This window comes from Hippoglossus hippoglossus, chromosome 16 (assembly GCF_009819705.1).
Source record: "Hippoglossus hippoglossus isolate fHipHip1 chromosome 16, fHipHip1.pri, whole genome shotgun sequence".
Lineage (NCBI taxonomy): Eukaryota > Metazoa > Chordata > Actinopteri > Pleuronectiformes > Pleuronectidae > Hippoglossus > Hippoglossus hippoglossus.
The window spans coordinates 10463561-10491444 of NC_047166.1; the positions used below are offsets into that span (position 1 = coordinate 10463561).

General features: G+C 44.3%; 1 protein-coding gene across 1 annotated transcript in view; it reads right to left on the reverse strand.

The window, feature by feature from the left end:
- The window catches only part of adamtsl4 (ADAMTS-like 4), a 37151-nt gene that overhangs the window by 2575 nt on the left and 6692 nt on the right, over nucleotides 1-27884 (reverse strand). The window contains exons 4-16 of the mRNA XM_034611789.1: nucleotides 26953-27658; nucleotides 14941-15043; nucleotides 7490-7629; nucleotides 6842-7046; nucleotides 6284-6462; nucleotides 4488-4647; nucleotides 3705-3977; nucleotides 3413-3542; nucleotides 2495-2699; nucleotides 1627-1800; nucleotides 1315-1494; nucleotides 953-1132; nucleotides 85-232 (exon numbers count right to left, since the gene is read on the reverse strand). Coding sequence (XP_034467680.1) covers nucleotides 85-232; nucleotides 953-1132; nucleotides 1315-1494; nucleotides 1627-1800; nucleotides 2495-2699; nucleotides 3413-3542; nucleotides 3705-3977; nucleotides 4488-4647; nucleotides 6284-6462; nucleotides 6842-7046; nucleotides 7490-7629; nucleotides 14941-15043; nucleotides 26953-27658 — 2783 coding nt within the window. The remainder of the gene's footprint in view (nucleotides 1-84; nucleotides 233-952; nucleotides 1133-1314; nucleotides 1495-1626; nucleotides 1801-2494; nucleotides 2700-3412; nucleotides 3543-3704; nucleotides 3978-4487; nucleotides 4648-6283; nucleotides 6463-6841; nucleotides 7047-7489; nucleotides 7630-14940; nucleotides 15044-26952; nucleotides 27659-27884) is intronic.

Here is a 27884-nt window from a genome sequence, read left to right on the forward strand (position 1 = left end):
TGAGGAAGAGGAGTGAGATGCTGGGAGGGATCAAGCCAAACACACACATAAATACACAGTCACATCGAGCATTCACACACCAACCTGAGACTTGGGGACTGCAGGGGATTGTGTTGCATATTTGCTCCTGTGCTGGTTTGGTGTCGGAGTCACATTCAGGGCTGTGCGTTTTGTCTGGTTTAAGACACCGCACCTCCCTCATCTGTAAACCTTTTCCACATGAACGTGAGCACTGAGAACAAAGGTAGAGAGAGGTAATAATATTATTAGACATATAAATTCAACATTATTCCTCCGTAAACCAGCTTAGCTAGAGGTAGAGCATTGTTTTTGCCTCTGCTTGCCCCATGTGGGTGTATGTGCATAATAACTCGAAAATGCATTATATGGAATTAGACCAAACCTACAAGGAATGTTACTTGGAAGGTAAATCTCCAGATTATTACCTTTCGGAGCCAATTGATTAAAGGTCATGGTAAAATATCGACAATAATATGGTCAAATAATAGGGCTAGAGAGACAAATTACAGCTTATATTGATAAGAAAATTATTCTAATTATAATAATAAAAAAACATGACACCATGCATAATTCAAAAATGCATTTTCCAGGCATCTCTGCATCCAGTTGGACCATAGATACAACTTAAAGCTTAAAGAGATCAAAAATAATTTATCATCATATGGAAGTAATGAGAGAGAATGATATCATAAAATAGTAGTAATGCAAACAATAAGACAAGAGACAGGATCTACAGCTTATTCAGATTAATCACTCATTCATTATCATATGGTAGAATTTACGTCATGATGAAGTCATTTTTAAATGGCATTATTACAATATAAAGCAGAATGTAACAGAACACTAACAATCTTCTAATGACAATTCACTTGTTTTGCCCTGTTATTTAAATATTTCAACATTTTAATCCCACATTCCCCTCGTCTCTCACCGCGCTCCACTCTGTCGTGAACCACTGTGACTGACACTCTCCCATCTCACACTCCTGGACCGCAGCAGGTTTGTCCAGATGAGCACACTCACTGACAGGCGCGACAGCAAAATCGTTCCCCGTCTTTTGAACACAAATGAAGTCACGTCGCTGAGTTCCACTTCCGCATGGCACGTTACACTGGAATGAAAACAAACATAAATAAGTCGTATAATCTACACCAGCAACACGGTAGCTGTAACCACTGCAAAATAAATGCTGTACCTTAAAAGGTACAAAGGTAAGACAAAAGGTTTAGTCAAGTAAATTAAACTAAAAACAAAATTGACATGAAACTTCCTTCTTTATTCCCTCCATCTTACCTGTGTCCAGGGGCTGCTGTACCACATGGCTGTTGGCACACAGGGGCCTCCGTTACAGGCCTTCATCTCTGCCGGTTTGTCCCCAACACAGTCCCCTCCTCCTTTACCCTCTCTGACCCCTCCTCGAGTCAGACACACCACCTCTCTCTTCTGCACCCCGGGGCCACACTGCGCCGAACACTGAGCGACACAAAGTGGAAGTTCGTGTTGAGGATTATACTGTGAAGTGCTGTGTTCATTCCTTTGTTTTTGTGTGTGTGTGTGTGTGTGTGTGTGTGTGTGTGTGTGTGTGTGTGTGTGTGTGTTACTCACCGTGCTGGCCCAGTCGGTGAAGTACCAGTTGGTGACACAGGGCCCCATGTTGCACTCCTCACTTCCCTGTGGACGGAGTCCGGAGTTGCAGTCCATGTCGTTCACCAAGCTGCCTTGATCGCTGACACAGCGCACGCCCCTTGTCCTCCTCCCTACTCCACAGTCCACTGAGCACTGCGATAGACAGAGAGGAGAAAAACAAGAAGGAGAGGAAACAGATGAAAGGAAGGACATAAACTCCAGAGATCTAATTCATCGACATTCCCATTACCTTGTCTGTAATGCAGAGGAAATCAAATTCTATTCAAAGAAGGTTGAGGGTTGATTATCAATAAATTACTCACTTTATTTGTAACCAAAGGGAAATTGGTTGGGCAGCAGTAAAAACAGAAACAGAAGATAAGCACACACATACCATACGTATAAAACAGAATATGTAAATAATATTATAGGTACAGATATAAACAGAAATGAGAATCAGAGAACACAATTTAAATAGAAGTTAAATTATGAGTAAAAACTTAAAAATCACATTTAAGATCATTAAACACGTGGAGGCTGTTTGTTGGCTTCACAAATTAATGAAATTACTTAGCATTCATCATTATTGTGATACTTTAAGTATCTCAAATATGTAACAAATAAAAAAATGGTTTTCTGCCACTCACTTCTGTAATCTGACCTCATGAAGGGATTTTAAAAATTCATGCTACAGACACTGCCATCATTTCAAAGCACCGGGCCAGAATTTCAAGGAACTCTACAAACTACTCAGGTTTATTTTAACCAGACTCTTTCTGCCTGGGTTGTGTTCAGATGCTGAAGAACTTGGCCTCTTGTAACCATGTAACTGGTGTTGTGGACTTACTGTGGTCCAGTCCGAGTTGACCTCCCAGTGGGAGCAGAGGCGGAGCTCACAGGCCTGCATGGAATCTGGTGGCGTGAGGCTGGCACAGCGCTGCGGGTGGACCATGGTGGAGCGGTTCCCAAAGCTCTGCCTGCACTGGAGCTGCCTCTGCTGCAGGCCGGGTCCACAGGAAACGCTGCACTCGGACCAGGCGCTGGCTTCCCAGCTTTAACACAGACAGGGAAGGAGACGGGAGGAATAAAGTTAAAGATAAATGTTGGTGAAAAATCAACCAAGGTCAAATATTATTTATATCAAATATACAATTATAGATTGTTACTGCATTCATCTATATTTTGAGACCACAGATAGCTACTGTATGGCTTTCAGCAAATTAACAGATTAGAAATATTACTTGTATATACTTGTATTGTCAAGAACTCATCACAGTCACCATCATTCTCAGCTTAATTGAGCGCAAACTAATGAAAATAAATGGGCGACAACTCATCTTTGACTTAAGCCTTTAACTTTAAAAAACCCACAGAGCAAAAAAGAAATCAATATAATTCAGCATAATTTTTTTTTTAAACCAATGAAAAGAAATCATCTAATGTCAAACTGTTAATGGTAGAAATCATCTTGTTTGTTGCTTTCCAGAAATTAATTTATCTTACAGAAGAAAAATTAAACTTGATTATTCTATATAAGATGCTGTAGATGTAGAATTTTTTGAATTGTTTAAGGAAAATGAGACTTTAAGGACACAAACCCACAAAAATGACTGGATAGGGAGATTTTGTGGTTTTAAATTCTCAGCTATGAGACATACATGAGCTTCTGTCAGCAAATAACTTATTCACCTCCGATAGTTTCATAAACAGAAACACAATATTTATAAAGTTGCGTCTCCTCAAGGGTAATTGGGAATAAGCTCACAATGGTGGGCAGGGGTGTGTGTTACAAGGCTCCTCCTCAGGAACAGGTTTGGCTGCAGAGTCACACGTCCTCTCTGGAACTTCCTCGTCTGTGTGACGATTTATACACAGAATCGCTCGATACTGAGAACCTAGAGAAACAGAGGCATGGGCAGATTAAAAGGGATTTTAGTTCAATGTCTTGTAATCGCGTCCACCAGCCACAAGAGGGAGACATCACATCATTCAAAGTAACAGCATTTTTGGTCAATGGGGCAATGACTTTTAAAATGACATATATGAGGACGTCTGACCTTTGCCACAGGAAGCAGAACACTCTGTGAGTCCACCTCTTTTCCAGACAAATGGTGGCTGAGTGTCCGGTGGCAGGTCAGTGCGAGGGGGGATCCGAGCGTTTCTATTGGGGGCGGATCCTCGAGGCCGCAACCTGTCAGGTATCCAGCGGTCTGAGGACGGGGATGAAAACGCCGAGGTGGACGAGGAGGAGGAGGAAGAAGAGGGGAAAGAGGGGATGGAAACAGGGTGAGGGGCAGGAAGAGGGTCTTCTACTGACACGGTGAGGGGACCTGGGAGAGAGGAGCAAAACACAGAGGGACATAAAGACACATTAGAAAGGGCAGGAGAGGCAGTGGAGACATGGGGAGCAGGGGGGAAGAGCGATAGTGTGAGTAAAGGGGCAAAACACAAGTGATGAACTATTGAGCATAAGGAGGAAGGCAGTGAGTCAGACGCTAATGATGTCATGATGAGGTCAGGGTCTCATGACGACCGACATGTGCACCAGATAGCCTCCCATCTAGGTCATACACAAACACACAAGCACATTTCTCAAATAATTCCACCCACTCGGCCAACGACCACACCCGTCAATAAACTTGTCAATCATTTTACGAGTATATGAGTTGCTGTTACCCCGACTAATTTGGAAAGAATGAAGCTGGAGAGCCTTGATTTAATTTGTTTGTGTAAATTCCGCCACCACCAACATTAAGCTGTATATGTGTCCTACTACTGTACGGAACAAGGAGAAAACAGTCATTGTAGGGTTTGCTGAGGAGAAGGTGTGATAGACGTACTGCGAAGGGGCGCCCTCACTGGCTCCCGCTCCCTGGGCCTCTCTCGGGCCGACTCCCGCTCCCGCCCTCTCTCCGTCAGCCTCTCCCTCCCTGCCTCCTTCTTCTCCACGGGGATGTAAAACTCGTAGTCGATGCCCGGGTTCTCCTTGTGGAAAATGATCTGCAGAGCAAAACGAGGGGCGAGAAGGCACAGATGTGAAACGTAGCCAGGAACAAGAAAAAAAAAAGCATAAAACAATTTGACTGATCCCCAAAGAGAAATGTGCTACTCCCCTCTTCTCCACAGGGAGGTCAGAGGTGAGAGTGAGCTACAGAGGGGTCAGTGACATGATGGGGTTACCTCAGCAGGGTTTACACTTGTCACTCTGTTCCTCCTCTCGCAGTAAATCCCCATCTACAACACTTAACACAGTAAAGGTCATCTATACTCAATCAACAGGAGTCTGCTGTGTTGTGCCAGAGATGTGATGTTCTGAAACAGCGTCTGTGCGGAGGATGTTTTTTTGGGGAGTTTTTTGGGGGGCTATTTTAAACCTTGATACTTGAGATACTTGAGATACTTGAGATACTTGAGATAAAGAGGAAGAGAGAGAAATAAGCCGTTTTCCCACATAAACTCCAGATAATGTCGGCACAATAGGATCAGGACAGAACAAACAGTTTCCCTTTCACATAGGAAGAACCCAGCAGGAGATTGTCCAGACGCATTAACAACAACAGAAAACGTTGGGGTGAGGGGTGGCCTCTGGGTAGCACATGCAGGAGGCATGTTTCATCCCCGTTTATACCGTGAAGATCATGTGTTTTCGTTTACATCCCATCGACACCGGCATCGGCCATTATCACCAAAAACTCTCAAATCTAATAGTTATTTCATGTCGACATCTTCTTCAGTGTCTTCTGTTCTTCAGGGTTTTGCATCTGTCATGTGTTAGAAAGGTCATCAACACGTCCACGCTCGCGGTGAATTCTCCAGACAATATCCTGCAGTATTTCACACAAGTTTTTACTCGGGGGGGCTTCCAGGAAATACTCGAAAGTTTGGGGAGCAACTGACTCGGAAATTTGTGTTCTCACATGCAGCCCCTCTGGATAATTTCAGGAGAGTTTTGTGCAGGTCTGAGAACAGCTGTGCAGCAAAGGCTTCCGGCCAGACGTGAACCTTGCAGTTCATAGTCAGTGTCTTTACTGTCTTTAAGCTCCGGGGATGCCTCCAAACATTTATTTTCTCAGCAGTGGCAGTGGATGTGCAGCCAGCAGACTTGTCTTTCTAATTGAATCCATCCAATAATGTCTTTTCCAGCATGTAATGAGCAATGCAGCCTCGCAGTGACGCTGGTGTGGTCACAGACTCTCAGCCTCTTGGCATCTTCAACCTACATCCCAGTAAGTCTTAAAAATGCAGGTGATTCCAGAGGAGATCAATCTCTGTTCTCGGTGGACGCTTGTTATTTCTACCCCCCTCCTGGATGTAAAGCTACACATGACTTCTGTTCTTCAATAAGATCTTAGCCTGAGGGCAGAATTGTCATTATTAAGCCATGGATAGTCTGATGTGGCTCAGGCTAAGCTATAGTGTAGCTGACTTTATCCCACCATGATGTGAAAATAATGCTGCTATCGGGAGGATCTTCTCGACACAGGAGAGCGCCTCGGGCTCACAATAATGTTATATGGACGTGAAATAGTCTGTATATACATGTGTGTGTGATTCTTATCGTTAACTTCATTTTGTCATGCCCTGGTTCATGTTTACTTACATTAAAATAAAAACCTTCCTGTGTTCCACTACTTACATATAACAGTAGCTGTGTGGTGGTGGGTCCTGGGGCCTTGAGGGACTCTCCCTTCTGTTCCTCCCCCTCCGCTCTAGGTCGGGTGTAGGTGAAGGTGGTCCCCCCTGCCTGGTAGTCTCCTGCAGGGTCCACAGCCCAACGCCCGTTCACCACTGAGGCCCCGGTGCCACTTCTCATGGCTGGAGGAATAAGACAGGGTCGGAAGGTCAGACAGGAGAAGAAGACGATAGTTTAGAAAGATTCTTAAGAAACACCCATGAGACTGGGAGAGTTGTATCATTACCAGACAGAGTGCTGGCAAGACAAACACTCACACACACTTCACTCGCTCCTTCTGGGCTCTAACCGTTACGAGCTTTATCTGCCCCGAGTCCGCAAGGCCACAAAATTTACAGTCTCAGTTCAGGCCAGCACACACATGCTCATGGGCCAAATCTCATTCCCAAATCTGCAATTTCCCTGCCAACATCCCACTTTTACTGGAGCTGTATTATTCAAGTAATCTTAAACTGCATGTGCGTGTGTGTGTGTGTGTGTGCATAATTTTATGTCTCTCACCCAGGTAGTTAGGGCTTGCTCGTCTCTCCGTGATGTTAATGAATGTAGCTCCCGGTGGGATGTCCAGGATCTTGTGGTAACCGAGGGGAACCGTGTCATTTTGGAAGCTTCCCGTCACCTTCCGACAGGAGGTGTCCTGCCCGCCACACACTCCGCACTTGTCAGTCACGGAGCCGGAGCCCAGGACGCCGTCGCAGCCCTCCGTCTGGCAGGAGAAGAAGGTGACAGTGAGTGACGGGAAGGACAATGGGGGGAGAAGTGGGGTATAGGGGAACAAGGGAGACATGTGGGAGGAGGAGCGGGGAACAGCTCCTCCAATCTTGTTGGCATTTCACGTCCACTGCCAGTGTTTATTTCACCGTTGTTTGTGCGAATGGGTGACTGCAGCTCGCCAAATTACAACCAGGAGGGTGGAATGAGGGTGAAATCAGCAAGTGAGCGAGCAAATGAGAGAAATTGGGAAAGAGAGACAGAAAAGAGGCCCAGAGAAGGGTAATAAAGAAGAAAAAAAAAGATTGGAGACACTCGGAATGCCAGGCTTAAATCAGCCTCTAGACGTGAGACTAACAGAGCCAGGTCCTGGAAATTGTCAACCCTGACTAGACAGGAGGGACTCAGAAACCTGACACGTGTTTGAAATCCACTCACCAGACACTGTCCTTCTACACACACGTCATTTGAGCTGACGTTGAAGCAGGGAGTCCCGTCTCTGACACGCTCGGCCTGACGAACGTAGAAACGATAGCTGGCAGGTCTGCAGGTCAGCTCGCACTGCTTGTCCGCACCAACTGCAAACACAGAGACAGAGCAGGGTTCATGCACAACATACGTGTTCGGTGACTGTGAGATGTCCTGTGTGACTCTGTGCAGTTTCTCAGTGCCTGGAGAGGAGAAGACACAGCAAGGGGATGAATGTCTTTCCATGTGGCCAGGAGTCCGAGGCCAGACCATATAACCCATGACTGTCATACGGTGAGAGAGTGATTTGATATTTCCCCTGCTGCTCGTTTGCTCGCTCGTGCACTCACCGCAGCGCTTTCCCAGGGGATGCAGACCCAGAAGTGAAGTAAAACGTACGGTCGAGATTTATGAGAGGAACCCAACGGGCGCGTGCTTTGGGGAGACATGTACGTGGAAATGGAGCACAGAAGGAAAGAATAAAAAAAAGAAAAGTAGGGAGAAGTAGGGAGAAGTAAGGAGAAGAAGGAGAAGAAGGAGAAGAAGAAGAAGAAGAGCGCTTTAAGGTAAAAGAGGAAATGAAAAGACCTTCAGCACTTGGAGAATAAGCCGACAAACAGACGAGTAGAGAATACAGAGGATCTCACAGGGGAACGGGGGTGAGGTAAACACAAAAAATGTGGCGATAATAAGAAGTGTGTGATTACATGTTGAAACACAAGAAGCAGGTTTAAAGGAATAGTTCACATTTTTGAGAAATGTAATGTGAAATGAAAAGAGCTGGAACATAACTTGGTTAGTTTCCGAGGTGTTGGTTGGTGTTTGGAAAAAGTCTGGCCATCCCTTTCCTCCTGCTTCCAGTCTTATGCTAAGCCAGGCTAAACAAATCCATACTCCATACTTACAAGTACAAAACGTAATTTTGGACGCCAGGGGGTCTCTCAACACCAACAATAACAAAAGACCTAGTTTGATGATGCGGGTTAAGCTGATGTGACGCAATTAAAAGGCGACCAAAATGAAACGTCGTGTTACCTTGAATAAAATTGGGTATTTCTCTGGGTTTGAACATTGTTGGACACATTTTGCATAATGTAAGTTGAAGTCAACAAAATATATAACATCTCCCTTTTAGACGTTTTAACGAAGAATTGTTTCATATCATATCTTTATCACACAAACGAGATGGATATAGATCTTTAAATCAGTCAACTGGTTCCTGTTATCTTGTTTTCAGTATCAGAATTTGGCAAAGGTGAAAAAAAGGTTTAGATCGTGCAGCAGACCTTCAGTTTCAGGGTTCAGTCTTTTTAACTTTTAACTTTTCACCCACAATAAACGTCAATTACAGGCTACATGAAGTCAGAGGCATCCTCAGGCCTCACTGAAAGCTCACAGGGCTCCTTCCGAACAATAAACCCCATTAACTTAACTTAAACCTGGGTTTTACGTGGATGCATTTAAATGTTTTTGTCTCACTTGCAAAGAAAAGATTCAATAAGCAGATTTCTGAAATCGTCAGAAAGAGATGAACAAATAGGTGATAAAGAAAGGAAGGGACAGTGAGGGGCTTGACTGTTCATCATTTGAGACAGGGGGTGCAACAGGGGTTAAAGACCTAAAGGCATAGTTGGTGTGTGTGTGTGTGTGTGTGTGTGTGTGTGTGTGTGTGTGTGCCCGCGTGTGTGTGTGCAGACATGAGCTCATAGCATGAGTAAAGGGTCAGAGATTAGGTTGCATGGAGGGAGGGAGGAGTTTCTGTAATTGGGAGTTCAAGGGTTAAAAGGACAATCTCTGTGCTTCTGAAATTATGACTTCCCACTGTGGTGTCATATTTCTCTGCTGCATAATGACAGAAATGTACGCACTATTAAATTCCATATAAACACGAGCAGCAGGACATTTTGCCAAGAGTGGTCAGAAAACATTCCACAGTTTTATTATTCTGTCCCTGAAACAAAATGTAAGTTTCCTTCCAAAAGTCTTAATGAAACAATTGGACATTACAAAGTCATCAAACTGCACTTCTGATATTACCTCAACACGCCAAAAAATGTTCATATAATAACACTGAATATTGTTACACCATGAAAAAACATGCTGTCATAGCTCAGTGAGACATGAAACGGTAATAACGCAAAGCTCCTGTACCACCTTCAAAGTCAAGAGGTCCCTCAGAGATAGTCGAGAGCAAAGGTCACAGGTCAAAAGGGTCAAATACCAGACCCCGCCTTCCACCTTGTGTCCAAGGGAGAATTCAAAACCAGTGCAGTAAGTCGTCAACACAAAGGAATTCCATATGCTCTCACAGAATAAGTGAATTGAATTTCGTAAAATACAAAAACGCTTTGACAGGTGTAATACAAGTAGTACAGAGGTCAACATCGAGGATAAAAGATTGAAAACCTCCAGACAAAAGAGAGGGATTAGTAAAACTGGACTGTTTAGATGCCTTTTCATTGTTTTGTTGGTTTTCATTCCAGCAGGACACCACCCAGTCAGAAAGAGAAGGTGCAAGAGAAGTATTTCAGTGGGAGAGAATCTAAAACACGTACATCTGCATGAAGGCTGAGCCGAGATTCTCAATTTAAAACATTTAACTGACCAAGACACAGTGTTCAGTTTCGTGTCTTCAATCCATGGTTGTTTGCTTGACCTAATATGTGAAGACATTACAGACTGTATTTAATCTCGCTAAGTGGTGAGGAAGTCTTACACGTGACGCCACTGACCCAGACTTGTTTATCTTTCCACGAGAAATGAAATGAAGGTCATGTGTAACTAGGTACAACAATTTGCTTATAAATAATAAAGGTTAAAAAAAAGTACACTTCAAAAAGTCATTCCGATGGTTAATCACAACATGGACCACACACCTTGGCACAGACGGCTCTCTTCAGGTCTTGTTTATAAATATAATTTGGGAAATGTAGAAGTGGTCCCTCGGCATTGGTATACATCAGCTCCACTATCCTTAAATCCTTTAGCCAGAGTTTAGGGAGCAGTGACACGTTCACTGAGATAAATCAAAGGTTAGTGAATTCTGTGAATGTCTCTATAATATAATGAGAAAGGATGTAAATCATTAAAGAAAGAGCTTCATAAACATACAGCAGTATATCGTCAGCATACTGTGTGCAGCAATGTTCTGGTGCCAATTAAAGAAAGTGGTGTCTCTTTGTTCCTCTATGTGACAGAAAAAGGAAACGTTGGACCAAAACTTTCATTAAGACAAAGCCATCAGTAAATCTTAAAAAAAATGAATATGATATATATTCAAACTCATCGCTCAAGTTGACTCCGACCTTCAGCAGCAAACTGCTTTATTTTGATGGTATTTTTTCAGAAAAGGAGAAAAAGCATCAATATATAAGTAATAAATGTACTTTTTCTATTTTTATTGATTTTACCGATTAATGATATTGATTTTTAATAACCAAAAAAGGTCAATCTAATTAATTACGTATCACGACTCTAAAGAAAATCAGGAAATCATGAGAATCTGGAGTCCTGTCCAAACTGTAATTTGCTACTGTCTAATAACTGCAGAGACAAATATACAGTACATGAGAGACAGAAAAGAGAGGGGAAGTTAAAAGTGGGAGATGTGTTGCCACCCAATCACTCTTTGCCTTCCTCTCTCTCTCTATATTTTTACTCTTCACCACCTTCATGCTCCATCTCCTCTTCTTCATTTCCTGTCCTGATGTCATGCTTGAGCGCCCTCCCACTCTTAATCACCCTTAATCTCCTCTCACTATTTTTGGTCCTTATCTCACATTTGTCTCTCCCTACTGCTCCGCTCCGCTTCTCTGCTCCTCTTTTTTTCACCTCCATCTCTGGCCTCTCTTTTTCTCTGCCACTGTCTCCCTCTCCCTCTCTGAGCTTAGTGTTCAGACAGTGGAATATATGTTGTCTAAATATACTTCCCCACTATCTCTCCATCTAAACAAACTCCAGCAGGGACAGAGAAAGAGAGAGGCAGTGGGACAGGAAGAGGGGAGGAGCGGGGGTGCAGAGAGGGGATGAGGCCTGGAAAAAAATAAAATAATATTGAAGTAAAACAACACCTGCACGTGCAGTGATTTACAAAACTACAGTGGTTCTGCTTACAGGGCGGAGCATGTGGGGGGAATTAGTCAGGACCATCACTTCTGTGGTTTCTAAGTGCATTGGCAGCTTTACAGTTTAAACCTCCAGTTCTAAACCATAGGCCGCAGTACTTAGCAAGTCATATATATCAGTGTTGTCACCTCCAAGGCACAGGAATCATACACAGGGCAGCGAGAGCTCAACATAAATACTCATGGGAAATATACGCAACAGTGTCCTAAACAGATGAGTGCAGCTGGAGAGAAATGACGAATACACTATTCAGTGTCGAAACACACACACACACTCCTCACAGCCTCCAGTGTGTTGATGGGAAACTAGATATGAAGGTCTGGGCTGCGGCCAATGGGACCGGACTGAAGTAAACAGAGCGATAGAGTTTACTTAGCAGAGTGGAAAAGGATCATCTCCAGCACAGGCCGAGTGTGTCTGGCCCAGCTGACGTCATCCGCGAATACTTCACAGTAAAATAACCGAGCTGTGTCTTTCTAATGCACGTACCATGATTGATTTGATTTACGTCCCTATCAGAGGTTGTCTGTCTGTTTTCCTTCCCCTGCTCTTTCTCCTCTGTCCGGGCCCAGGCCCCGTCCCAGCAGAGCTCAAGGACACGACCGGTTTAAAATAAGCTCGGCCGGAGAAGAGGGCAAGGACACGCATGCAGAGGGAGACAATTTAAGAGCGGCTCAGTTCAGGATAAGTACAGCAATCATGCTCTTTCCCCCTCGATAACACACTGGAGCAGGGGTGGTGGACATGAGGAAAGCCCCTGTGTGTTTATGCAGACATTCTGACTCCAGCTGAGAGCTACCGATACTGATGGACGGCATGCATCGTCTAGATCTGCCTCCATCCTCAAAACCGCCCTCAGTCTGCTCTGGGAATTACATAAAATGTATAAAAAAACGATCCTCTAAGTCTGAAACCCTTTGTTCCCTTGGACAAAACAGGAAATCAAACAGCACAACACCTGCCTCTTATATTTATTTATTTATATATATATTTATATTAAGTAATGGGATTGGGCCATTTTAAGGCAATGTTGTCAGCAACTATATTCACTGGATTACACAGAAACAGATGTTTGTCATCAGGCTCCGCTGTCCAAAACAAAAGCGCCTCCGTTTATTTTGTAGGAAAATGTAATATATCTTGAAATAATGCGATATTTTATTATTTCATTCATACTACCCACTCCTACCTGAACTTCTTTGGCCTTTGAAGAGGAAACTGGAGTAGCTGGAGGAAACTATAAAGTTATACTCCTGCGTGTTATTACTTTACTATTAAACTTTGGGCAAATTTAAGTATGACACAGGAAAATACAATGAATGAGTGTAACACATTTCCAAAGTTTCCACTTCATTTATCAGACTGGCACAAAACACTACTGTATTTGTTTGGAGATGTTAATAACTGCAAGTCCAATATGCACTTTCTTATAACTATAGCCGTATGTCTGTTTTCTGGAGGTTGCCTTTCACACATGAACAACGCAGCAGGAGCTTCTCCGCTCAGACGACGGGTGGCGCAGCGTGCAGATGCAGGACATAATCAATTCTGCTGCCGAGATCACGTGTTTTTGTTTCGCGCACATCGACCCCCGCATCGGCCCTGATCCGAAAATGCTCCGTTGACATCTTCTTCCTGGTCTTCAACGTGTATGTCACCACTTTTTCATCCATTTGTGAAACATCATCAATTCGCCCACACGCTCGTGGTGAATCCTGCGGAGGAGGTTTGTATTAGGGGGGCTGGCAGGAGAAACTCTAGAGAAAGTCCGGTGTTCGCACATACAGCCCCTCTGGAGAATGTGGGGAGATTATCCGGAGTTCAGTGCACATCTGAAAGCAGCTAACTTCATCTGTGGGTAGTTAGTGTGGAGTGTTTAGTGTGTACGGTGGCTTCATCAGAGCGTTTCCACTGTAAACCTCTGCCTGCTGTGGCTGGTAACGAGGCTGATGGGAGCGGTGAACCATTACACTAACGCTGAGGTGCTGGAAAAGCTAAACAATGAGCCTAAAGTGGGAACTGCAGAGCTGGGTAATTATTCTCTGCAGGTCCGTCATTATGAGCGACCTCCGTTTATCTAATATAAAAACAATGAGGAGTGCAGCTTTAGCTTTTAGTGTTTTTAACCTCTCGTGCAAATATTGCTTGTGTGAATCACTGTTTTTAAATGGGTGTGTTATGTATGTTTGAACAGTGTGTCTGTGGGTAATAGTGTGTTATGCGTGTATTGTCTTAAGATGGAATGAAATCAAACTGATGAACGTGGACGAATTGTGTTGCTGATCTAGTGCGTCTGGCTCTGCGCTCTCACACTGAGCGTGTTGAGTAACTTGAGCCAGCTGTTATATTGACCACAGACAGATACACAAACATACGTATGCAAACATTTTTCCGCATATTATCTTGGCTCCATTAAGCCGCTCGGCCGCGGTGCCAGAGCACTCGCCAATAAAGTCGCACTGTAAATACACAGAGGCCCGTACGCATATTTCTCAGTGTAATGACGAGTACATGTTGATATCATCCCACAGCTGTGTTTCCCACCTCTTTACCTCTCCCAAGTTTGTCATATTTTCTCCATTCATTCTTCCTTTTCTGTCAAATTCTTCAAATTTCTGTTTGTCTCTCTTCCTCTTTCTTTCCCTGTGGCCGGGGAAAACAAAGCTAAACAGACACAATCTCCACTGGGCTGAACTTTTGTTCTCTTGCACAAGAAAGTAAACATACATGCGCACGCGCACACACACACACACACACACACACACACACACACACACACAGAGAGAGAAACAATGACACAACACACACACATGCACACACACACACAGGCTGTGCTGTCTCGCTTTGCTCCCAGTGGTCATGTGACGAAACACTTGCATCCCATCACCTCTCACCTCCCTCTTCATCTTGCGCTCTTTATCTCACTCAGTAGGAATCTGAGTGCTTAGTCAGAGCAGGGAGGTGGAGAGGCTCGACGGGAGAGGAAGGGAGAGAGGGATATGTTGAGCGAATGAGAGGAAAACAGAGAGGAGGGAGAGTGTGTTGTGTAGAGAATAAAAGCCGGGTGAGTTCCAGTCATTCTCTTTTCCTCCCTCGACTCTCATCACGCTTCATGTGGATGTCGGCCTGCTCCAATGAGAGGAGGGGATTGTGGTGGGTTGGGCAGGCTGCAGGGAGGCCTGTACTGATGCCAGAACAACACACGTTTTTTACTGACTCTCCACTCGCATTGTGCAGATGAACCCCAAACTACTGTGTGTGTGTGTGTGTGTGTGTGTTTCCACAGCAGGCCTCACCCTCAGTGAAAGGTTCCCAGTCGTAGATTCGACCCATGAACTCCTGGGTGTTAAACGCTGCACACTGCTCCGCCCTGGAGTCCAGCGCCCCACCTGCACACACCTGGAGGACAGAAACAGGCAGAGGAAAGTCAGTGCCTCACATTAACATAATATGAAATCACTCAGCTCGTAAACCTGTTTCTCTCCCAGTCCCCAAAGACCCGAGGGTGGAGTGAACTGCTGCACGTAAAAGTGAGGGAAAACAGCTAATAAAGAAGAGGAGAATTAACTTGAGATCATAGAGGTAAGTGCAACCATTCCATACCCTCATACACAAACACACACACACTGACACACATGCACGCACACACACTGTCTCCATGCTGCTTTTGGCAGTCGGCGAGGGTATTAGGAGCATATGGAAATAATAGACTTTTTGGAAGAGGCAGCTCACATAAATCCACTGTGACTTTCAGTGCATGACCACAGAATGCTAGTGACTGTGTGAGCACGTGTGTGAGTGTGTGCGTTTGTGTGTATGAGCACATGTCCAGCTTGCGCTCATTCAAGAAGAGCCGTAGAGTGGAAATAGTTTTAGCATACCTGCACTTAAACATCAGGTGAAAGATCGTCACAGACACGACCCTGCTGGTTCATACTGTACTGACCATAACTCAGAGAGGTTTACCATAGTCCTGGGAAACACACACACACGCACAAACACACACATGCACACACTTCGTCCAACACGGCTCACAAATTCAACTTCATCTGTTATTGTTACTTTGGGGAAGCAACAACCATCCGGCCTGGTCAAAAACCCACTGAGTTTACAACCCTCTGATATACAGCAGGGTTCAAACACATACACAGACACACACAGACACACACAGACACACACACTCTTGCATACCGCACACAGAGCTCTCGGATTTCCCTGCAGCTCTTGATCTCTGTCAGCTCCACAATCTTCTTTTCTTTCCCCTCCGCTCTCTTTCTTTGATTGGTTTCTCTTGTCCTTTTTTTATTTTTTTTTAACCTCTCTCCGCTCACACAGCTGTCACAAACAGCTGGAAAGTTTCTCATCTAGGGAGACAAGAGCGAGGGAGTAGTCGATCTACACACGCACACACACATGCACTCCCACCAGACCCACACAGACAGTTCCCATGTGAACCCACCTCTTGTGACAAAGTGTAACTAAAAGACTCTCATGGATGAAACGTCAAAGCATGCACTCATCGACACTGGCCTTGCAGAATTTCACACTGTGAGAAGGAATGCTTGTGGCCGTCACATCACCAGGCCCTCACATAAGGATCATCTGTTGTTTCTGTTCTTGTGAGGTGTGAAACCAGCTTGTCAAACTTTATGTGCTGTGCTCCGCATTGGTTTCACGCTACTGAAACAGACTTAATTTTTTCTTAGATTTATGGTCGTTTTTCTTAAGCCGCTTACATGAGAGTTGGTTGGAGCTGCATCGACTGAACATGTGAGTGTGTGCAGGCGCTTGAGGGTCAGCATACGCACGTGACCCCGTCGGTCTGCTCGGATGTTTGTGAGAAATACGGTTGGTAATGGTTGTAAATATTTCTGCTGGACATAAACATGTTGGGCCCCCATTATAAACTGGATAGTTTCTGTGTATCAGTGCCTGTGTGTGTGTGCTTGTGTGTGTGTGTGTGTGTGCTTGTGAGGCCATAAACAATGAGTGGACACCAACCGCAGACACATGTACAAGGACGGTGAGTGTGCAGCAGTGGGATGCTTCAGTAAAAAAGAAAAGAACGAGAGAAGGCGCCTGCTGACAAGATAAAAAAGGGATGTAAAAGAAAAGAAAGAATGCAAGAAAATGTCAAGTGTGTTCATTCATGCGTCGGGGATTGTACGAGAGCTACAGGGCGAGTGGGTTCTCCTCCCAAAAGAGTTTAGGGTGTGTAAAAACAGAGGGAGGCTAATGGGCTGAATGAAAGCCTAGGGAGGGGAGGTGAAGTGAGAGTAAAAACAGGAGTGAGAAAAACCTTTTCACTGGTGTTTCATGGTTCTGCCGGAGAATTTGTGTGTTATTGTAAAGGCTGGAATACTCTAGTTTTACCCCCCATTTACTGTGAGCTCAGGGTCAGGGGGTCTCCTCATAACCGCCGAGGAGAGAGGGAGCGGAGGGACAGGTGGAGGCGTGGAGCGACAGAAGAGACAAAAGGGAGAGAGGCAGATATTGAATGGGCCAAAGTCCGAGAGAAAAGGATGGAATCAAAACATCTAAACCACAGGAATGTACTGTATGTAACAGTCACAACAGCTCAATCACTTAGCAACATAAGAAAATTAAGATTTAAAGCTTCTTGTGGCCTCATTGCAGTTTATTTACCTGTGGATTAACCGTAGACTGTATATGAAGATCAAGAAATGAAGCTAAAATATCCCATGTAGGAACGCCGTGGTATCAAGGTCTTATTGATACACGCGACCAATCATGAGTGAGTCTCAGCTGTAAATCATGATGTTTCACCCTGTAGTTATAGCTTCAAATAAAACTTAATCGGAAAAAATGAGCACTTGCATGAGTGTGATAAGAGCTATACTAAAATGACCGAAGCTGTAATTTGACTTTTTAGTTTGGTCTATGTCCCATCCACTGACATGGAGGAGGCAGATCATATTGGCCATCTTTATATAGTCTATGTTATCAACTAATTAAATCCACTGTAAATACACTTACATAACACTGGTTTCTGGCTGTCAGATTTCTGAGAATACAAATCTTTCTTTATCTTCTGGCTCATTGTGATAGAAACAACATTTCATAGAGAGGATGGATTATTGAACTGAAATATGTCAGGGGCAACGTGTAACAAAAGTAGTCAGGTACTACTTAATACTGCTGTTTTTATATGTTTAGACAACAAAGAAGTGTCATGTTGCCTATTATCTAATCAGATAGTTCCTGATTGAAATCCCATTTTTAAAATTAATTTAAAAAAAAATTCTATCCTTGTAGAGCTTTTTGTTTAACATTGAACATTTATCTTTTGTTCTATGTTTAAAAAATGGAGTTTTCAGAATCTGTTTTATATTTCTCTAAGTACAGCACTGAAGTATTGTTTTAGTATTGGTATCCAAACTCAAGTACCCCGCTGACACTATGGACAAATACCCTTAAATTGATTTGTGGTTCATAAATAGAGAGAAATAACACACTGACTTTTTAACGGTGATAAATTTTTACTCGATTAACTAAAACAATAATAGTCACCACCTGTGTGCATCTTATTCTGAAAGTTGTGTCATTTACACTCCACATGGAAATGAGTTAGTAAAGATAACAATGTGCTCGGTGAAGTAATGACTGTGAACTGGGAACGCTGCGATTGCATCGGTGAAGTAACACGAGGCAAGTGGTCACACGAGAGGTCGACGATCAGACAGGATGTAAACAGGTTGAGCCAGATTACCTAAAACACTTCAGAGGTCAAAGTGAAAGTTGGTCATACGCCCTCACTGCACAGGAAAAGTTCAATCCAGAGGTCGGTGTGTAAACTGGTGGATGTTTACAGTAGATTGGGAAATTGTTTCACCTTTTGCCTTCATTTTCTTCTTCAAAATAGGTTTGGCTAACAAAAGTGACGTCTCTCACATTTCCGCATTTACCTCGGTATATACAATGATATAATTACAGATAAGACTGATGATTAAAAAGACCAAAATTGGGTAAAATCTGGATTTCCCATTAACTTTCATTATTCACTCAGACGATCACAACTCATCTCTTAAACACTGTTTAAGTACTTGAGAGGGGGCAGCTCAAAGCCTCAGTTAGGCTTATGTAAGTAAACATGAAAGCAGCACGAGATGAAAGATGTAGAAAATGTCTCATCCTGGACTGACAGGCTGAAAGATGGAGCCGAGAGCAGGTGAAAGAAAAATGAATCCAGCTGCTGAAAGAGAGACAGTGTTTTTGTACGGGAGCTGGCAGATGTGTTTTTACTGCCAAGGAGGAGGGAGCCCAGAGAAAGTGAGTGTGTGTGTCTGGGTACTACCGCCTGAGGGCCGGGGACTTGGTTTTGAGCACACACAGACAGACACACATGAAATCGCCACCCACATAAACATACACAAGCCAAGTTCTTGATCACATATAACGCTACCACGTGAAACGCAAACACCGACCCACACAAGACCTGTGATCTTTGAGGAGGGACGGAATATGTGGGAAAAGCAGGAACCTTTCACCGCATGTTAGTTTCCGTCTGGGAGAGCCCAGGTGACGCGTCGCTGTCGCCGTCGCCGTCCTCACCGCTCAGTCGTTTAAGAAATGCACAACCGAGAGTCGCCTCAATACCGCATGCAGGTTAAGGCTGGCCGGTCATTCCTGAAGCATTACACACTCAGACTAAACAACCGACGGCTGGTCCCTGCAGCCATAAATCAACATCCTTCACACGGCAGGAGTAATGACTGCATGCACACAAATCCATGACATGTGTTGATACTGTATGGGCGGGTGTGTGTATGTGTTTGTTCTCAGCGATTAACATCCTCTGGCTAATCTTGTTGCTGAGGCCGTGTGTCGGAGGTTTGCAGCGCACCACCCTGACTCCAGCCTTCACCCTGGTTGGGGGGTGGGAGTCAGGAGTCGTCCAGAGGAAACGCTGCTCATCTGTCAACAACAGTCACAGGAGTGAGGGAGGAGGAGGAGGAGGAGGAGGAGGAGGAGGAGGCATCGAGACAGTTCAAGCTTCAAAACAACAAGTGTTCGAGGAAAAGAAAAGTCAAGAAAAGAAAGGAAAAGAAGAAAAACTCCAAATAAACACTGCAACCACAAGATCAATAAATGAAACCAGAACTTGGCTCAGAGGCACAGACCAAGACAATCTTTCCACGTTCCACTTTTCACCTCACACCTCGACACACTCGCATCATATTTCTACAAATATGTATTTCATGCACAGTGATAACTCTTCACTTATTTCTATAATAACACATCAGAGTAAGAGACTTGGACTATTGAGACTTGGAAAGTGTGAACAGTTTAGCTTTTTTTTCTCGTTGGACTAATTTCCTCCAACAGATCCCAAAATCTAGACTGAACCTAAAAGAGCCTTTTCTGTGTAATGCTGCTTCCTCTGCCTGGAACCATCTGCACCTGGATGTGAAATCACTAAACGTGAATTCAAATCACTGCTGCAGACGCTCGGTGCTCCGTCGTCATGCTGCTCATGTTCTGGAGCATTTTCTCAGACAGTTTCACCCTTTGGATTGTTGCGAGTTTCTGTTTTCGTTGTTACTGTGATGAAATCTTTTGCATGGTTGGATGTGAAAAACAACTCATTCTTTTACCATTGCATTTTTGTTTTATTTCTAATTTTACGGCTTCTTGTGTTCTTTGTCTTCTGTTCTTTATCTCAAACTCAGTCTTATTGATGTTGGCCAGGAAAACTGAACCAGAGATGTTTAATCTAAATCAGACTTTTCCCAGCGGCAGTAATTACAACACGATCGATACAGATTTTTGGGACCGATACAGATTAGGGAGTGAAACATTTTTGATATCATTATTTCAGAAGATATATATATATAAACTGAATCTTTACAGTTTAACCCTAAACATATTCAAAATAAATGCTGAATAAATAATGGCCTTTATTTGTATTGTGTTTTTCCAGCACTCATAGACTGTTAACACAGCCTTTGGGGGCAAGGTTCAGGGTCTTGCCCAAGGACCCTTCGGATTGAATCACCGACCTCCTGGTTAGTTGATGCCCCTCAGCCACCATTGACTATACATTCAAAGAAAAAACAAACACAACCAAATATATAGAACTAAAATTAAGAAAATAAATATAATTTCCAACATAAATGCACATCTTTTGTAGGTTGCTGATTCTGTAAAATAAAAGGTTTTATATCGTTGCATATCAGCGAACAAATGCAGACCCAGATATGTCTAAATTGGTCGGGCTCTAGCGGTTAGGCAGATTTTGGCCTGTTCTTCTTTAAAAAGATCAACATCAGCTGTTTGCCTTTCTCCAGTCTTTGAGCAATAAACCAAGCTGATGGCTTCAAAATAATTGTATGGACGTGAGGGTGGCATCAATCTAAAAAAGGGAATAAAAGTATTTCCAAAACAGTTCAGCTATTCCTTTAAAGGGGACATAGCATGCCCATTTTACCACAAGTTGATATGGTTCCTTGGGGTCTTAATGAAATGTCTGTAACATACTTTGGTCAAAATACCCCCCTTGGGGTTGGGGGGGGTTGGGCCAAGGCCATGTAGGGAGACTTCCAGTGCCTTGTTACGACACAAAACCCAGGAAGCTCAATCGAGTCACTCAAGCATGACGTTTCTGACTTAGAGGAACCATAACAAAACGCGCGAGTGTTTTTTCCCCAGAGTTTTTGGGTTGGTAGACATGCCAGATACCCACATTAACCTGTAGAAGCACTAACAAAGTGGAATTTGCATGCTATGTCCCCTTTAAATAAAGACAAACTTCTAAAAATGGCTGAAAAGGTGGGCACTGAGAAAAAGACCAAAAGAGATGAAAAGCCACATGAAAGAAAGATTTTAAGTGGAACTCAGAGAAAACAGGAGCAAATGTAATCAGACTTTAACAAGCAGAGACGTACCTGATTTCTGTTGAGAAGCAGCTACCTCGGCTTATTAAAAGAGCAAAGGACGTGCACATGAATGAGAGCATGTGTTGGAGTGTTTTTGTGAGTGTGTGGAGTGGTAATCCAACACATCTGGGCCTGTTTGTTGCTTCACGACAACAGCAGTGTTAGTGTGTGCACGCGGTCGTTACAGCAGAGGAGTGTAGCTCTGTGCTGACAGTCGTGATAATTTATTAAACACTGTGTAATGACAGCCTGTGGTCGGATCGCATGACTCTGGCTGCTGCAGCCTGAAGCCACGTTAAGTGAGTCGAGGTAAAACATAAACTCCTCAGGTTTCAGCTGCAGCAGTGAGATCAGTGACCTTCTTCGGTGTAAACTCGAACAATAACGTTGTGTTATTGAGTCGGTTCAAGGGCAATGTGTTCAGTGTTAGAAGAGGTGGAGTGATAAATCACATGTGAGTGCGAAAGCCTGCGTTTAAATATGTTAAAATCAATCCAAAGAAATAAAAAATTACCATTTAACAGATCCAACTACAAACTCCACCATTTTGTAAAGCAGACTGTATGATATATGATCGGATGATTCATTGATCAACAGAAAAACTATTTTAATCACTGATGGATTGCTGCACTTGATTTTATAACTAAAACTGTGAAAAGATGCCGATCATTCTCTTCTGCACGATGAGGATTTCCACAAAACTTGGTAGGAGATGACAGCGTCGGGGAAGAAACCATTCAAATTTGGTGCCGATTCTGATCAGGGGGCGGATCCAGTATTTTCTTACCCACTTTCTTTAACTTAATGAGATAGAACTAATATTTCGTTTTACATTTCCCCCAATTTTCCAGGAAACTAGAATGAGTCTCTGGAGTGTATATCTCTGCCAAGGCCCAACACTCCCCTTAAATTCAATCAAGCTGCACCAAATTTCACACACTCGCGGATAATTTATTGGCACCTTCCCTGACGCACACTGCACGCTTCCTCCAAGTTTGGAAGTAATCTGTTTAGTTGTTTTTGTGAAATCTTGCTTAGAAACAAACCAACAAACATCTGAGAGGGGTGAACACATAACATCCTTGGTGGAGGCAATAATTCATGGATCTGGCACATTTAGGGAACTCATATCTATGAGTGTGTACATTTGGTGCAGCGTGATTGAATTTAAGGAGACTCTAGGGCCTTGTTGGAGGTATGTGTTCTACTGTATGTTCTAAATCGCTAACAAAAATATTATTAATGGCAGCCTGGAGCCATATGTCGCCTGTGAGGTGAGATCCAGGGTGGAATGGCACTCTGCTGTGATTCAACATTAACAACTCCGAGCTTCTCTCATCTGGATTTTGGCAGATGAACAGTACGAGGACAATGATCAGAGAGATATTTAGTCTCCCCCGTCCCCAGTGGGAATTAGGCCCCGGTGTCCGTCGGTATCGATCTCACTAGGCCGCGTGTTGAAGTGCTACCTACACACATGTCTGAAATCCACATGCTTCTCATCTCCCCTCACTTCGTGTTGCAGGGCCACACACTGTCAGTGACCCTCCGTAAATATTTACTCCAAAGAAGAGGACAGAAAAAGAAGTGAGAGGAGATGTTCCAAGCTTCATCGGAATCTGTGGTTGGAACACTTCAAAGACTGAGAGTAAAGGACGAGAAGAGCAGCGACGTCTGCTTCAAGCTGCAGTGTCTCTTCTTTTTTCTTTTCGTGCAGCTTCTTCTCAAATTCCACCTTTTCCTCCCCTCTCGCTCTGACAGAATAACTTCTTCTCTGGTTACACTTGCTCGCTCACACACACACACACACACCACTTTTCCATGAATCCCTCTCTTCCTTTGACACAAACTTCCTCTTGTTTTTCCTGCAGGATTTTAGTTTTCTCCCTGTTGCCACTTCTGACCATCCCTCCTGTTACTCCTCGTTTGCCTCCTGCACAATACAACTATCTCTCTCTCTCTCTCTCTCTCTCTCTCTCTCTCACACACACACACACACACACACACACACACACACAGTACTTCCATCTTAGTGAGGTCACTCATTTGGCATTTTGCATTCCCTAGCCCCTTACTCTGACATCAACCCAAAGCCTAACCTAAACCTAACCTTACCTTAACCTCTAGCTATAGTAAACCTAACCTAAACCTAAATTTAACATTTAACCTTTAATCTAGCAAAAACCGAAACCGAAACCTGATCTCTCCAACTTCAAATGTAATGTTTTATGTTATGGGGACTTGCTTTTTGGTCCCTTTTCTGACCCTTCACCAGCCTTCATCTTGTCTTTGTCTCCCTCCCCCTCTCCACCTTCTCTGTCCCTTTGCCCTTTAGCTCACTCTCCCACTACTGTGTGCAGATTTCTAAAAACAGTACTCTCTTTCACTACTACTTATACTTACCCTGCCCTCTCTCACACACACACACACACACACACACACACACACACACACACACACACACACACACACACACACACACACACACACACACACACACACACACACACACACACACACACACACACACACACACACACACACACACACACACACACACACACACACACACACACACACACACACACACACACTTCCCCTTTCGCCCTCCTCATTTCCTCTGTCCCTCTCCTGGTTCCCCATTTGCTTCTACGCAACAGTAAAAACACATGTACACACAGCCAATCACACTTGTGATGGGCCTCAGGCGCGCAGTGTTATGACAAACATACCTAATAGATAATAGCATGTGTCACACTCAGTCTGGCTCACTCCCTACCATCGCAAAAACACACATGCACTGACAAACACACACATGTATGTACAAGCCTGGGCAAAGTCCTGCATTCATCAGAGCTTTTAACCGATCTTCAAGCAATGATCAGACGTATAAAAATGCGAACCAACAATCCACTGCAGGAACAAACAAGGCTGGAGAGCACGAGCTAATGTTGAGTAAATATGTAACTCAATGAGTCAGGCTCAGTCCTCACAGGACTGCTATTAGCACTGCTGGCACACAGGCGGCCTGTACGCTGCCAGCTGCTAAATCTGTTTTACCATAGGGACTATCGCACAAAGTCAGATAGACGGAGAGAGAGAGGAGGATGAAAGACGATGAGAGGCTGCCAAATTATCTGGAGAGAAAAAGTCAAGGGCTCATGAGTGCCAACCTGTCTCCAGACTCAAGTGTCTACTTCCACTCAGTGAGAGCCACATGTAGAGTGAGTGTGAGAGTGAAAATGAATTTGTAGTTGTGTGTGTGTTTGCACGTGTGTGTGTGTGTGTGGTATTACTTCACGTCTATCTTTTCACCTCCCTCTACAGTCTCACACAAATCGGACCTGCTGCCAGTGGCCCGCGGGCGTAAATAACCTGATCACATGTCCCTCATGAAGTATTTTTGTCCCCATGATCAAATCTGAAAAGGGGACTATAGATCTGTTTCTTTCAGTTTATCTCATCTGTCTGTTCCTCCATCCATCATGTGCAATATCTCACTCGTGGTTGATCCATTTTGCGTGAAAGCAGAGACGGAATCAAACTTTTCATGATTGCATTTTGTTGTTTTTAAAAAGAAAAAACACTCTGATAAGCCCAAGAGAGATACCTGCCGTTAGTTTGTCCTAGTGGTGGATTTTTCTAAATAAGGGGCCATCGAGGGGACATCATTTACACAGAGGATCCAATTATATGTCCAACATCAATGTAAAATTCCTGATTCAGTAAAGTCCACATTCAAGTCATTCCTTCCTTGTGTTCTGCAGAAATGATTGGAAAACTAACATTTTTAGCAGATTGTCTTAATTTTGCTAGTATTGTTAGTAAGTAAGAAATCGGGGCAAATCCGATTTCAGGTGTGGCCAGTGCCCCCTGGCTCCCCCCCTGAATCCCCCCGTGGTTCGTCCTGAAACTGTCTAAAATTTTGTGACGTGATGGACAACAACATAATCTTTCAATACCTGACTTTGAAGAATCTTTACTTTTTCTTTGTACTTTGCACATAGAAAACTAACTTCTTAATGTTAAATGTTAAAGAATAAGACATTGACGTCCATCCATGATACGTGACCCTACATGTGTCATGCATAACTCCATAGATAGTAAAGATCTGTTTTTGGTTTACAAGTCAACTACTTAACTCTTGTCTAAATAAAGATGCAGGAGCTGTTTTGTGGTTGCACTATAGACAAGAATAAATTGAATCTAAAACATGTGACTTTCACCTGGTAGAGCGTGGAGGAGAGAGTCCTCCACGCTCACACTGTTTCTTTAAATAAAGACCCCCAAAAATATACTCTGTGACTTTCCATTCCACTGTGTTGTGGCTCTTCTTTTATTTCCTGACAGAAGAGTTGATTTATGGTATTTAAAAAAAAAAAGAGGCAAATATGGCGGAAAATCCTACTGTTAATATAAAGCAGCCACTGTAAAAGGTGGAGAATGCGTGAGCTTGTCAGATGTGGTATGCTGGGATGTTGCATCTGATTAACATATGTGGAATTTTCTTTATTCGGTGCTCTTTCAAAAATGATTGATGTTTTTATGCTTAAAATATTCCAGCGTACCAACAGAGACATTATTTTTACCAAGATATTAGAGAAACTAAATCGCTGGTAGGACCTCTGACAAAAACACCTGGTCAGTAAAAACTCCCAGTGTGGTTGAAAAGCTCTATTCACTCTCAGTCGCACACTTAATTGAGTGAAATCAAGTGTGGCATTCCTGTGTCAGTGAGAGCTGAGTTACGGCGAGGTCGCCTTCACTTTCTCACCTGTGTGTTGAGAGTGAGTTTGGCCCGACTGACACCCCCGGCCTGTCTGTGTCTGGCTGCTCTTCTTGGCAACATCGACACGCACTTTGATACTGATACTGTTTTCACTGTGCGGCTCTGAGAGGTACGGAGCTGCTTGCAACCACGGATCATCACTGCAGGCCCCGAGCCAGGCCAGGAGCCACTACACGCTGTTCAACACACACTGTGCTACTGACACGCAATAAGACACAGACATAGGCAGATACACACATGTGCAGTCACCACAATCACGTGAGCTTCGCACTACAGAGGTGTGTGCACTGGTTGTGACCCAATATGCCCTGCGGAGGCACCAGCAGGTCGTTTCCATCTGAGTGCTCAGAGACAACCAGCCAGTGTCGGAGCCGGGGAATGATCTGCCTATCGAATCCTCTCTGCTGACCTTCAGCTCCTCGTTTTACAGTCTCCTAACTGTTCCCTTCGACACATGGCGTGCATATAAATCAAGAACAACTGCAGGCTACACACAGATGAGGCAGAACACAGCAGAGGGGAACATTTGGCCACCTGAAGTGATTTACTGGTGCTAAGATGGTGGGAAGCCGATAAATTAAGGGGAGTATCCCTTTTCTGGGAATTACGTGTGAAGGTTTTACCTGTGAGAAGCACCTGCGGTACTCCTTCTCCGGCCCAGAGCATCTGATGACCGGAGGAGCTCCTCTTCCACCGTCCCGGTCTGATTCCACCCCCAGGTGGGGGACGTGGGGGTGCTGCAGAGGGTAGATGCTCCCTGCGGGTTGGGCCTGCGGGCTGAAGACTGGGTGGAGCTCCCTGTCTATGTGCACGGGGCTGGGGCGGTGGAGGGATTGGGAGAAGGGCGAGGCGGGGGAGTTGGGGCGTGAGAGAGGAGGGTTGGGAGGGGGTGGAGCGGTGACGGAGTGCCAGTCAAAGCGGTGGCGGCTGGATCCAGACGGCGATGAGGAGCGGGAGAAGGAGCGGGAGGACGGGTGCTGCTCCCTCCCCCTCACGTGCTCTGTACGGGAGTGTGAGGGTCTGTCAACATGGCGGTGAGGTTTGCCAGGTGTTGCGGCCGTGGTGGGCACCTCCTCGGCAGCAGGGGGCTCCGTGCTCTCCTGCTCTACGTTCCTCCTCTCTTCCTCTCTCCTCACCACATGCCTATCTTCTCCATCACTCCCCCTCTCTTCCTCTCCCCTGTTGTTCCCTGCCTCATCTTCAGCCAGTCCAGATGTTGGTGATGCTGTGCCGTTGACTGTGTGGCGAGCCTGTCGGTTCGGGCGGTGCAGTGGTAAAGAGAAGGGGACCCTGCCGTACCCAAACTGACCTGGACGGATGTTGGAGGACCTGCGAGCCAAAAAAAAAGGAGAAGATGAACCATGAGATAATAAATTTAGAGAGAGAGATTTACAGAAGAGCAGAAGCAGACGCCGATTGTTAAATGTCCAGTGTAATTACAACCGACATGAGCGGGCAGAAATAACACAGCAGATACCAGAGGCACAGACGGGCACAACTCCAATACTCAGAATAATGAATGTTCTCTGATGCACAAACAATGCAAACACTTAAA